The sequence below is a fragment of the Mustela erminea genome, chromosome 1 (genome assembly GCF_009829155.1).
Source record: "Mustela erminea isolate mMusErm1 chromosome 1, mMusErm1.Pri, whole genome shotgun sequence".
NCBI classification, from domain to species: Eukaryota; Metazoa; Chordata; class Mammalia; order Carnivora; family Mustelidae; genus Mustela; species Mustela erminea.
The window spans coordinates 7,403,148-7,415,462 of record NC_045614.1 but is presented as its reverse complement, the minus strand read 5'-3'; the positions used below and the strand labels follow the sequence as shown (position 1 = coordinate 7,415,462).

Below are 12,315 nucleotides of genomic sequence, written 5' to 3'. Positions count from 1 at the left end.
AGCTGGAAGTGGCTTGTGGGGGTGTGTGGGCGCGCAGAGGACAGCCAGGGCCAGGGGGCTGTGGTCTGTCTCGCCAAGGATCCCCTGCAGATCCCCAGCTCCACCCTGACCCACTGAATCCAGATATGTGAGGTGAGGTCAGGGCACTGCCCCTGCATTCTAGAACATTCTTAAACACCCAAGTTTGAGGACCACAGACACTGGTGCCCCACTTCCCTGCTGGGACCCCCCTCACCTCCACCCTGGGCCCAGGATGAAGGGGGGCTTCTCAGGGATGAAATGCAGCTTGGATACTTGGGACGCTAGAGACAGTAGAAGATGGTGGCCCCTGACAGCTCCCCCCTCACTTCAGGGCGGCAACGAGACACAGGACAGCACAGTAGTGGTTCCAAGTTTAATCGAGGGTGCGTAGGGGGCTGCACTGCCCCCCAGTGAGGGCCCCGAGGTGGTGGGCAGCCTGGGCCCCACGTGGATCATTTGCTTTTTGCAGCTGAACAGAGGAATATAGCATAACCAGAAACAAGGCCGTCCTGCCCCCGTCCTGGACCTGGGTGGCGAGGAGGGACACAGAGGGCAGCTCAGCTGACGAGGCCTTCTCTCTGGGACAGGTCATCCCCACCCCTTCTGTCCGGGAGCCTCCCCACCCACCTGCCCTTCTGAAGTCAATTCCTAAAGGGGAGAAGAGTCTGGCAGGGACAGCCCCAGCTGGGGGCAGAGGGGGACCCCCAAGGGCGAAGCGCTCCCCTCAGCCATTTTGGGAACAATAAATACTGTGACGTCAGCAGGGAGGGGCACCCGCTGGCCAGCCGACAGCAGGGAGCAGAGTCTGTGGGCCCAGCCACCCCCGTTCCGCCCCACCCGCCCCTGCAGGCCAGGCCTAAGCCACCCAGAGCCCTCACTCCGTGCGTAGGATGATATGGATGCCGGAGTCCGTGAACACGGGGCCGCTCATCTCCCCCGTCCGCAGCGCAAAGGAGGCATCTTCGAATGGCTTCTGCATCTGACCTGGAGAAGCGGCAGGGGTGGCGCGTGGGGGTCAAGGCTCGGCCACAGGCCAAGCCTGGGTGGGGCGGGCAGATGGGGCTCCCACCTGCGCCGAGCCCCACGCTCATTTGTCATGCGGTTTATGGCCCTGTCAGTGGGGCGGCAGAGCCATTAAGGCGGCCCCAGGAAGCCCAGGGACAGCATGAGGGATGGCAGGCAGAGCGGCAGCCGCCGCCGCGCGCTCGGGAGGCACATTTCAGTGATGAACTCGCCTCCCAAGGCCCCCGGTGGCAGCCCCTGCCGCATCATCCGTCCGCCTGCCTCCTGGGGCGGGCAGGCGGCTGACAGCCCCGTGCCAGCTCTCCCCGCCCTCCTCACCCCATCCTGGGCCCCTCCCTGATGCTCTGCAGACCCCAGGATGGAGGTGGTGGAGGAGGGAGAGGAGGAGGAGGTGGCCTGATCCGCTCCTGCTCCTCCCTTCCCACTGACCGAGCCAGAGGCCTACACTCAGGGCCGCTGAGCTGAACTCTCTCCTCCCCACTGCTGTCCCCGCTCCGGAGGGTGGCGCTGGGAGGGGCATTCCTAGGGACAGGCCCCAGGGCTCTCCGGGGACCCAGCCTTATACTCCTCAACCTGAGGAGGGACAAATGGCAGCCAGTACCTGTTTTGCTGGGTCTGTGCTGGGAACAACTGCCCAGAGAGACCCTCAGACCCACTCCCCACCGCAGGAGGGAAGGACACCCGGCAGCAGGCTCTGCAGCATTCCCCCTCCCCTCGCCGCCCCCCTGCCAAAGCAGGGCAAGTCCCTCTGAAGCTTGCAGGACTGTGCTGCCACCTAGTGGACCCTGAACGCCTGTGTAGCCAGGGCTGTCCCTCGCAACTGATGGGACAAAGGCTCCGCTAAAGCTAGGTAGGGCCCGCTCCTCGCGCACCTCTGCTGAAGGCACCCAGGTCTCCCCTGGCCTTGGCCGAGCTGCAGTCGCTGAACTGTGAGGCCAGAGATTCAAAGTCTTCCTCTCCTGACTTGATCTTCTGGATGTAGCCTGTGGACACACATGACATGGGGACACACAGGGAGACGTAGCATCAAAAGCAGGCAGGACGGGGCGCAGGGCTCCAAGTGGAGGACGGCTCTTCACTCGGAAGGAAGGCGTGCAACCCAGCCCAACTCTGCCCATGCGCACGTGTGAACACTCGCCTCACACACGTCCACAAATGCCGCCCCCCCCCAACATGCGGGTACACCTGACCCCGCGGTGGCCTCAGTGCTGGTCTCACACCCATTCCTCCAGCCCCCCCCTGCCGCTCCCCACCAACATAACATGAAGAGAGCATGTTCATAGCACACCCCCCAACACATATTTTGGGGGAAAAAATCTACTTCCAGGCCCTGTTGGGGAGGAGAACAGAAGGCAGGGCAGACACTGAAGAGGGATGCTGGGACCCAGGGCCCCCACCAAGATCCCCAGAGCGGTGATGGGGAAATTTTCTAGAGGCTTCTAGGAGAAAGGCAGGAGGCTGGGGCACCAGGCCAGCTCTGCCAGGGGTGTCGGCTGAATTCTCAGCCCCTGGGCCTCAGCTGTTCAACATTACGGAAACTGCGAGGAAGGCCTAGGCTGCTTCCTGGGGTGTCCTGAAGAGACCACGAGGCAGCTTAGGTAGGACACCTGTCACTCCCATGGGCCGTGGCCCCAGAAGCAGCTGACAGTTCTTCTCCCAGCTGCCCAAAAAGGCTCTGCTGGCATCACACTGGCTTCACCCTCTGTGTGGCACAAACTGCCCTGTTGGGGACCGATTCTCCCTGGGGGGCGAGGGAGGTCAGGGGTAGCACGTGGGGAGCAAAGCGCGCAGGAGGACTGTGTGTGCCTGGTGGAGAAGAGCCCCCACTCGCTCTGGAGTTCAGGCAGGAGCCCTTGGAGCCAGAGCCCATCTGTTCTTCCCCTAAGTACTCCCCGTCCTGCTCCAACCAGCTGCCCAGCACACGAATACCATTCTCACTGGTCTTGTCCCTGTGCCCACCGGGGCAGCCACTGGGTGGGCTCCCAGGACACCCAGTTCCCGACCACCAGAATGGCCCCTCACCCCGAGCTGGTCCCTCATGGCTTCCCAGGCAGCTACTTTCCCGGGGACATTCCGCACACCCACCCAGCCACACTGAACGTGCGGCTCTTCCTGTCACACCCGCCGGTGGGCTTCTCAACACCTCTGTGACACTTCCGTCCACTGCTCCTGTCTGAGCACCACAGGGACACTGCTGGCTAATCCACCTGTGCTCTGAGGCCCAGACACCCAGTCAGGTCATCTGCCGGATGCTGAGCTAGTGCAAACCTTGCAAGGACCACAAATGAACAGCAAACCATGACGACAACCATACACGACACGGCAGCGACCAGCATCCTGGTGTCTGATCTGCTTGGTTGCTTCCACGGCTGGCCCCATCACCCCTGCATTCCCCAGGTTCCCGTCACTCCTGTCCTGTCCTGACCATCCCTTTGCCTCTGAACCATTAGTCCCCTGCCAGCAGGCCACAGGGACACGCAGCACAGCGCCTGGCACGGAGACCTTGAGAGATGACACTCGCTGTCACAGTTCTCCCTTCCATGAGGGCTGCACATCTCAGTGGGAAGGTTCCCCCTGTGTCTGGGTGATGTGCCCATCCCGGGGCCCCCTTGCCTGTAGGGCTCACCCTGGTCTGGTCATCAGTGTGATCGGCTGCTTGGCCAGAAAGGCTCGCCAGCGCGACACAAGCCCCGCCCTCTGCAGGCAGCGGTGATGTCTGCCTGTCATGCGCCGCTGGGGCTGCTCGGTGGCCCCCCCGTGCCAGCTGCACCCACCCGTGATCCACCCTGAGGCGGACGACATTAAGACACCCCCCCATCTCCGCTCCTTGGACTTCTGGCCGTCTCTCCGCCTCACCTGGGAAGCCTCAAGATTCCTCCTCCTCTCCCTTCTGTCTGGACCTCGGTTCGCGGGCTGGAGAATCCTGGGCACATAGGGTTCCCCTTGGTCTCGGTCCACTGTCCCTGTCCGCGCATGCCCAGCACCGGCTGCGCCCCGTGCCCCGCCCCCGCCCCACCAGGCCAGGCTCTAGGAACTGGGACAGAGGGGCAGCAGGGACCCTGAGACTAGATGGCCTAGCCCAGGTACACAGATATCAGCCTAAAAATCAAATAAAAGCCAAGCTTTTGCCCGCCATGGTTCACAGTGCCCAAATCTTCCTCTGACCAGCCAACTCTCGGGAAACTTTCTGCTTGGATAGGATCCTCAAGTGATTAAAAACAAAACACCTCACTCCTTTCTGATCTCTCCTTTCTAGAAGCTCATTTTCAGCAGGCTGGCCACAAGCCAAGATGCAAGGGGAGCTTCAGACCCCTGTGCGTCCCCTTGGCTCAGGATTCCCCCATCCCCTGGGGACATCTCTCCCAGCCCCGCCCTGCTCCCACCACCTTGAGGCCACTGCTTAATGGTCTCTTCCCGCAGGAAGCTCATGCGTCGTCCTCTGGCCTCACCCGGGAGCCTTTCCCCAGACTGCTGTGTGAGGTGCCTCCCTGCATTTGCCCGTGCCCCGTCTGTGTGTCTGTCACCCGCCTCGCGCTGGGATGGCAGGGCCGGCTGGCCTTGGTCATGGCTGTGTTCCCAGCACCCAGCTCCGTGCACAGAACAGGTGCTCGCGAATGCTGAAGGAATCCATCAATAAATGAGACAGAAACAGGGCACGGGCAAGGAGGGGGAGGCATCCACCCCTCCGCTCTTTAGGCAGGAACGCTGAAACCTCGTTTTTCCTCCGTGCACCTCAGATCAGAAGGCTCAAGAGGGGGAGAAAAGGGAAGCACCTACCAGATACTCCGCCCCCACGACACCCTGGCCTGCCTGCTCCCCTCACCAAGACAGCGCCCATCCAATGGGGCTCCGGATGAGGGAGGCAGACCCGGGGGCGGCCTCTCAAGGAGCTCGCCGTCTGAAGCAGGGAACTCCCACCCGCTTCAGGGAGCTCAGGAGACCCTGAAACTGGCTGAATGACAAAAGGGCACCTGTGGTCAGATCACAGGCTGGCCTGCTCAGTGTGTCTCTGAGGCTGAGAAAGGCAAACTCCAGGCCACCGATGCCGCATTCGGACCTCAGGTCTACCCCTCCTGAGCTCCATGACCCGGGTGGCTGACTGCCTCTCGAAGGCTTATTTGCCTGGCCTGTAAAATGGGCTAATGATAGCAGCTCCCACCTTGGAAGGCTCCCAGGAGGGGTTGTTCCTGCTGGCACAAGAGCAAGCTCCTGAGAGTTACCAGCTGTCCGTCCCTACGTTACGGACTGAACTGTGTCCCCCCAAATTCATACTTAGAAGCCTCAATCCCCAATGTGCCTGTTTTTGGAGTGGGGCCTTCACACAAGTGATCAGGGTTAAATGAAGTCATAATGGAGGCCCCTGATCCCACAGGATTAGTGTCCTTACAAGAAGAGATCCTAGAGAGCTCCGTGGCTCATTCCCCATGTGCACACACCAAGGAAAGCCCAGACGAGCACACAGTGAGAAGGCAGCGGTCCACCAGCCAGAAAGAGCGTCTTCACCAGAACCTTCATCTCAGACTTCCAGCCCCAGAACTGTGGCAAACAGACACCCAGCCCATGGTATTCTGTACAGAACCCTGAGTGAATGCACCACAGTTATTTAGGGGAAAGTGAGTAAACAAAGGGGGTGGTCTCTGACTCTTTTTTTTTTTTTTTTTTTAAAGGAAGGGAGGCACAGAGGGAGAGGGAGAGAGAATCCTAAGCAGGCTCCGTGCCCCAGGGCAGAGCCCAATGTGGGGCTCGATCTCACAACCCTGAGATCATGACCTGAACTGAAATCAAGAGTTGGGTGCTTAACCAACTGGGTCACCCAAGCACCCCTAAAAAAGATTTAGAGACAAACTAGGGAAGGGGCCCAGAGAGAGAAAAAGGTGACGGGATTAATCTGCTGTCCTAGAACACCCAAGATCCAGGGGGAGGCGCCCACAGAGACCAGAGACCCAGCCTGAAGCCAGCAGTCTGGAAGGGACTCCCAGACCTTGGGTGGGGACACTAGGCCAAAAGTGCTCACTGACCCTCAGACCCTGGGTATGGGTATGTCTGAGGGGATTGCTGCCTCCCTGAGACCCTCAAGTCCTGGGCATGGCTGTGTGCTGAGGAGCTGCTCCTTGCCCTGGGGCCTCCCTGGGACCCTCAGGCCCTGAGCACATGCGGGTGGAGGGACGGGGAACAGGTGGAGAGGGCTTCTCCACAGCCTGGTCTCCTTAGGCACACTGGCAATGACAGGCAGCTGGTCCTCAGATCCCTGACAGGGCCTGGCCGCAGCCCAGCAGCTGCAGAGGAAAAGGAACCTCAGCAGAAAACGCAGACGCGCTGGCTCTTACCGCAGGCAGCCTGTCCCCTCAGGGCAATGGGGAGAACTGGACCTAACTGGGTACTGATGAGATTCGAGCCCCAAGCCTGATCTTTTGATTACCCAGAACAAGCCCAGGACAGAGGGAACATCCTCTTTCATGGAAGAGAACATCGGGCCCGGACGCCCCCACCTTGCGACCGAGCACACGAGCGTCCGGTTATGAGGCACACCGTGGCCTGGGCTGTCTCACTGAGCCACCTAATGACCCCTGAGGGGGCCCACCCCAGCCCCACCTCAAGACACTGAGTAAAAAGGCCAAGGTCACCGGATGGTCTATACGTGGAGCCCATCAGGCTGCCCAGAGCTCTTTCAGCAGATGCACTGTCCTGACCTTGGCCACCAACCACACATGCCTGAATGCCTGGGGTCCCCACGTAGACACCAAGAGCCTGGCACGGAGCCCACTGCTCCGCTGGCCGGCCCCTCATCTCACGGCCATCCTGCCCCTGTGATGATGCAGCCAAGGAAGGCTCTGAGACACTTGCCCAGGGCCACATGGCTGGCACAGGCTCCGTCTGTGTGTGACTGCAGGAGGAGTCTCACGAGTTCTGACCTCACCCCGCCCCGCCCAGCTAACCCGCTACCCAGTCCTGATTCTGCCTCCGGACCTCTCCGGCATCTGCTCCCCTCACCCCTCCGTGGCCCCTCGAGCAGCACTGCCTGTACCTGCACGTCCTCTCACAGCTCTCCCCAGGCCATCTGCACAGCCCCTGTGTCCAGCCGCTGCTAACATGCCCGAGTCTGCACCGACCTAGGTTAGGCCCCGGCACCTGATGCTCCCGGGAGCACCTCCCCGATCCTCAATCTCCAAGACCTAAGCTGACCTCAGCATTTGCCACAGCGTCAGCCCAGCAAGAGCACACCCCGTCCATCCTGAAGACGGGGAGGCACTCTCACCGGCCCCTCCCAGGCGGTCCCCGTGGCCTGACCGCCATGCTCAGATCTCCCCGTGCCCTCCTGCCTCAGCCTCCGGCCATCTCTTGCCAAGACTGTCCCAAAGGTCTCCATCTCTGGCCTGGCTGCTCTGCTGAATCTAGACTCTTTCCCAGTCGCCCCCCCAACGGCTCTTCCTTGGACCCCTCAGACTTAATGAGTCCCTCCCCAGACTGCGCCTCTTCCCAAGTCCCCTCCAGCAGCGACGGCACCTCTTACCACTCAGTCTCCAAGTGTCTCTTGCCTTTTGCCCATTCTTGTGGGTCCCAAAGCCTCAGAACAGGGACCACTTGAGCTGGGAAGACCCAAGTCACCGTGTGATTCTCTGGGCTTTCCCCACTCACTTCCTCCTCTTCCCCTGGGACAGGCAGAACCCCCTCATTGCTCACTGATAGACCCTCCCGGCCTGGGCTCTGGGCCTTCCAGTGTCCCTGGCCCTTCACACTCCAGCCACACAGCTCTTTCCTGAGAGCAAAGTGCCTTCGCCTCACTCAGGGGTCCCCTTAACCTTGCTGGGACGTGCCCTTGAGGCTCTCATCCCATCGCAGTCCCCCTACACGGCCTTCCTGAGTCCTGGCTATGGCCTTGCCCCATGCCTTTACTTGTGCCACTTTCTCTGCTAGGAATCCTCGCTTCCTGCTGGTTCCTGACACAAGGCTGTGAGCACTGGTGGCAGGCCAGGCTGTGTGTAGAGCGGTGGGACTATGGAGGGAAGAGAGCCAGTCCCTGTCCTCACGGAGCTCATGAGGTGAGCTCTTTCATCTGCCTTCCGGATCTGTATGTGAACTCTGTTCCTCTTTATAACGGAGAGGTGTGAGGCTCGCAGGGGCCAGACATTGTACGGGGGCGGGGGGGTGGTGCTGTGGGTGGGTGTAAGTAATATCCTGGAGGCCAAATCCTGGACCAAGCGATAACTGGACCAGTAGAACAACAGTCAGTACTGACCAAGTGTGCACTTTGCCAGGCCTGTGCTCCTAGCAACAATCATCATGACCGCTAGCAATTCGAGAACTTTTACTAGACACCAGAACTGTTATTCACGCTTTACTGCCCTGGGTCAGAGTCTTCACAACTACCCTATGGGGTGTAGGTCCTACTATCAAAACACAACTTCTGGGGCACCTGGGTGGCTCAATGGGTTAAGCCTCTACCTTCGGCTTGGGTCATGATCTCAGGGTCCTGGGATCGAGCCCTGCATCAGGCTCTCTGCTCAGCAGGGAGCCTGCTTCCTCCTCTCTCTCTGCCTGCCTCTCTGCCTACTTGTGATCCATTGTCTGTCAAATAAATAAAATCTCTAAAAAAAAAAAAAAAAAAGCAGGTCTGGGGGTCTGTAGTGGCAGAGCCTGAATGGGGACACCACAATGAGATCCAGACCAGCCTTGTCCCACAGAACTTCCTGTAAGGGTGGAAGTGTTTTAGATCTGCGTGAAGATGACAGCCGCTCGCCCCATGTGGCTACTGAGCACTGCAAGTACAGCAGTGTGAGGAACCCATCCCTAACAGGCCTTAGTTTTAATTAATTTAAATGGAAACAGCCCCATGGGGGTTGTGGTGGCCATGCTAGGCGGCTCTATAACAGGGTTCTGTAACTGACGGCCATAATGAACTAAATGCTGCTGTTTTCATAAAGTTTTACTGACACACCTGCTTGTGTACATATTATCTCAGGCTGCTATCAATTATAAAGCAGACCTGTACAGCGTACGGCCTACAAAATCTAACTTATTTATCGTCTGACCTTCTTAAAGAAAAGGTTTGTGTACTCACCAGTGCTCTAGACTCTGGAGGAAACACAGAGCAGAGACAGGAACAGCTTCCTTTGTCAGGGCAGAAGTAATTCACTGACTCTGCTAGCAAGTTCTACGTTGCTAATTTTCCAACCTCGCTCCCGACCCACCCTATGTGTTCCAGAACCCGCTGGATGACATTGCCATCAACAACAGCTCCCACTTACTGAGGGCTACTGGGACCAAACACTCTCACCTGGGCCTGAGGGGCAGGTATGTGAAAATGCCCATTTTATAGAGGTGAAAACTGAGTCTTAAGGAGCTTACCCAAGGTCCCCCAAGGTCCTGGAGCTTACAGGGTATAGCTACCACCTGAACCCAGGTCTGCCAGCCCCCAAGGCTGGGTCCTTCCTGTCTAACCTGGCTCGCCCTCAGATGCCAGACAGAAAAAGAAAAAAAGGACAGGGAGCTGTGTGGCCCAGGCTCATGTCATGTTTAGGCACTTCCGTGTCAGTCCATGCGGACGGCTGAGCTGGCTGTGGGGTGCAGGGTCTGGTGTGATTTCTACGCTCCCCCCACTCACAACTTCCCCCAACCTGTTTCCAGCCCTGCTCACCATTAATCAGCTCCAGGGCCTCCTCCTTGGTCCTGGTGATCTTCTCCTGCCGCCAGGACGAGGGCCGCCGTGACTGGCTGTGCTTGACAAGCAGGTGTGAGCAGCGGACCCTGGTGGGCTCCCCCTGTCCATTTTTGCTGCCACTGCTGCTGTTGCCACTCGGCCGCTCCCACTGGCTGGCGTTAGTGATGTGATTGAAGTAGTACACCCGGCCTGGAGAAGGGGGGAGGCAGGGATTCAGCGGGGACCTGCTCAGAGGACACCACCCCGAGGCCAAGATAAGGTGCTGGCCAGTGGGATGCCTTCGTTCAACAAATCCAGTGTCCACCACGTGCCACAGGCCCTTAGGGAGCTAACATTCTCAGTGTCGGGACAGACAGGCAGCCGACAAGCAAATAAGACAATGTAATAATTCCGTTACTGGTGATTTCAAGGAGGAAAACATCCCAGAGTGACAGGAGAGAGAAAGCCGGGTGGGGGGTCAGGCAGGGAGTGGTGTGGAGCACGCCCCCAGCGGCTGGGCTGCCTGTTCAAATCTGGCTCTGACACCTCTGTCACTCACTGTGTGAGCTACCCTCTCTGGGCCTGGATTTTGTCACCCGTAGAATGCAGATCACAACAGTCCCTGCCTGCAGGGTCGTTCTAAGGATGGAGGAAGCTCACAGCTCTCCCCACACTTAACGGTAGTGGCTAGGACCCTGTAGGAGTCTAACAGCTACTACGACAGAAAGGAGGCCTCACTTTCCGTATCTTTGGTAATGCTTCCTGAGGGTACACTCTGCTCCAGGCACGCGTGGTTGGAGGCAGGAATTACTCCCAGGTTGTCAAACACAAAAGCTCCGTTCTTAACCCACACCCAGGGCCCTGCACTCCTGGGGGCTGGACGTTACCCAGGGCCTGAGGAGCAGGAAGGAGGGAAGGCTGCAAGCGAGAAGACTGAAGTAGGACCCAGGAGAGCCCAGGCATCGTTCCAGGGGCTGAGATTTTGCCTGGGTTGCATGGATGACTCGCACCCAGCCCCGTGAAGAGCTGACTGTCACCACTGAGGAAAATCACTACGGTGGAATCAAGCAGAAATGGCAGGAGGGGCCCAGAACCGGGCACGAGATTCGTGCTGCAGATTGCGGCCACAGAGCAGAGCTGGCGCACACTGGGGGAGAGCTGAGCAAGGGACTGACCTTAAAACCTTAGCAATGGCCTCTGCCTCCCAGAACCCTGGTTTTCTCATCTGAAAAGTGGGGGTGAAGTGACAGAATTAAGGACATAACTTCCTAGCGTTAATGTGGAGAACAGTGATGTTATCCGGGAAGTGCTCACCAGAGGGCCTGGCACTCAATTAACAGAAATTGCTGTGACTGTGATTTTTATGGGTTATGGAGGCGGTGCGGTGAGATGCTGGGCCCTCCTCACTCGTCTGCGGTGACAAAGGGCAGGGGGCTCTGCAGCCACACTTCTAATCCAGCCCCCGCCCTGGAATGAATGACCTTGGGTGAGTTCTTTAAGTTTTCCGACTTCAGTCTCCCCACCTGCAAAATGGGGGTAATAACGACCTACCTCCCAGAGTCGTGGTCATTCAGAGAGAACACACTTAAAACACACTTGGCGCATTGCTGGGCGGTGAGATGAACGTGCCCTATTACTGATATATTATTATCGAGGATAAGCCTTAAATCGGGATTCCAGCACAGGGTCCATCCTCAGGCAGACCACCGGGCCAGATGCGGCCAACTCAGCACGAGATGGGGTGGGGATGGCAGGCGAGTTAGCAAGAGTAGGCTGTGGGCCCGAGGCCGGGTAACACCCTGGGGGCCACGCCCTGAGCATGGGGTTGGGGTGTCTTTCCCCGGGGGTGCCCCCCGGGCCCAGCGGAGGGCAGAGACGTTCCCCGGGGACGTCAGGTGCATCAGGCCAAAAGGTGTCAGCCGGATCCGCAGGGCCAGAGCCATCACCCGGGGGAGTGCAGCGGGATCACCGGCCCTTCACCGCCCCCCTACCGCCCCCGGCAGCGCGCTGGGTCTCTCCGGCCCCGCCCCTTGCCTCAGTTTCCTCCGGCATCCCCGCTCCTGAGATTCGCAGCCCCCACGGGACGGGCCCGGGCCGTTACCCTGGGAAGACGCGGAGGAGCCAAGACCCCACGGGAATCGGGCGACGGCGCCGCGCCCGAGGGGCGAGCTCGAGCCCTGCTTCCGCGGGCCCGCGCGGCCCCGCCCCAGCCCCGACCCCCGCGGCACCTGAGCTGCGGCTCATGCGCTTCTCCCAGCCGGGCGGCAGCTTCTCCTCGTCCGCCATCTTCCCTCCTGCCGCAGCGCCCGCTCCGCCTCCACCGCACCGCCTATGCCGCCCGCGCCCGCCCACCGCCGCCGCTGATTGGCTCGGTGTGCCTCGCGCCCGGGCCTGGCGACGATGCTCATTGGGCACCCAAACAGTCCGGAGAGGCTTTCAGGCTTTCTATTGGGTAACAGAGAGACTGGGCGGATCCTCCCCGCAGTTTACCTGGGGCTCGCCCCCGTACCGCCTCACCCGGATCCCGCCTCCTTCCTCACTCGGCCCCTAACTGGTAGGGAAGGGGCTGGAGCCCGTCCTTCTCGACATCCTTTGAGCTTCAGAGAAGTCCGGACCCCTCCTTTGCGTCCTTC

The 12,315-nt window shown here is 59.7% G+C and overlaps 1 protein-coding gene across 1 annotated transcript; it reads right to left on the bottom strand.

The window, feature by feature from the left end:
- Positions 1-379: 379 nt before the first annotated feature.
- Positions 380-12,041, bottom strand: PIN1 (peptidylprolyl cis/trans isomerase, NIMA-interacting 1). Its single transcript, XM_032310531.1, has 4 exons — positions 11,911-12,041; positions 9,680-9,892; positions 1,917-2,027; positions 380-1,005 (listed from the first exon to the last, which is right to left on the bottom strand). Exons 1-4 carry the CDS (start codon positions 11,966-11,968, stop codon positions 896-898), a joined length of 492 nt encoding a protein of 163 aa, XP_032166422.1. The 5' UTR covers positions 11,969-12,041; the 3' UTR covers positions 380-895.
- Positions 12,042-12,315: the final 274 nt, after the last annotated feature.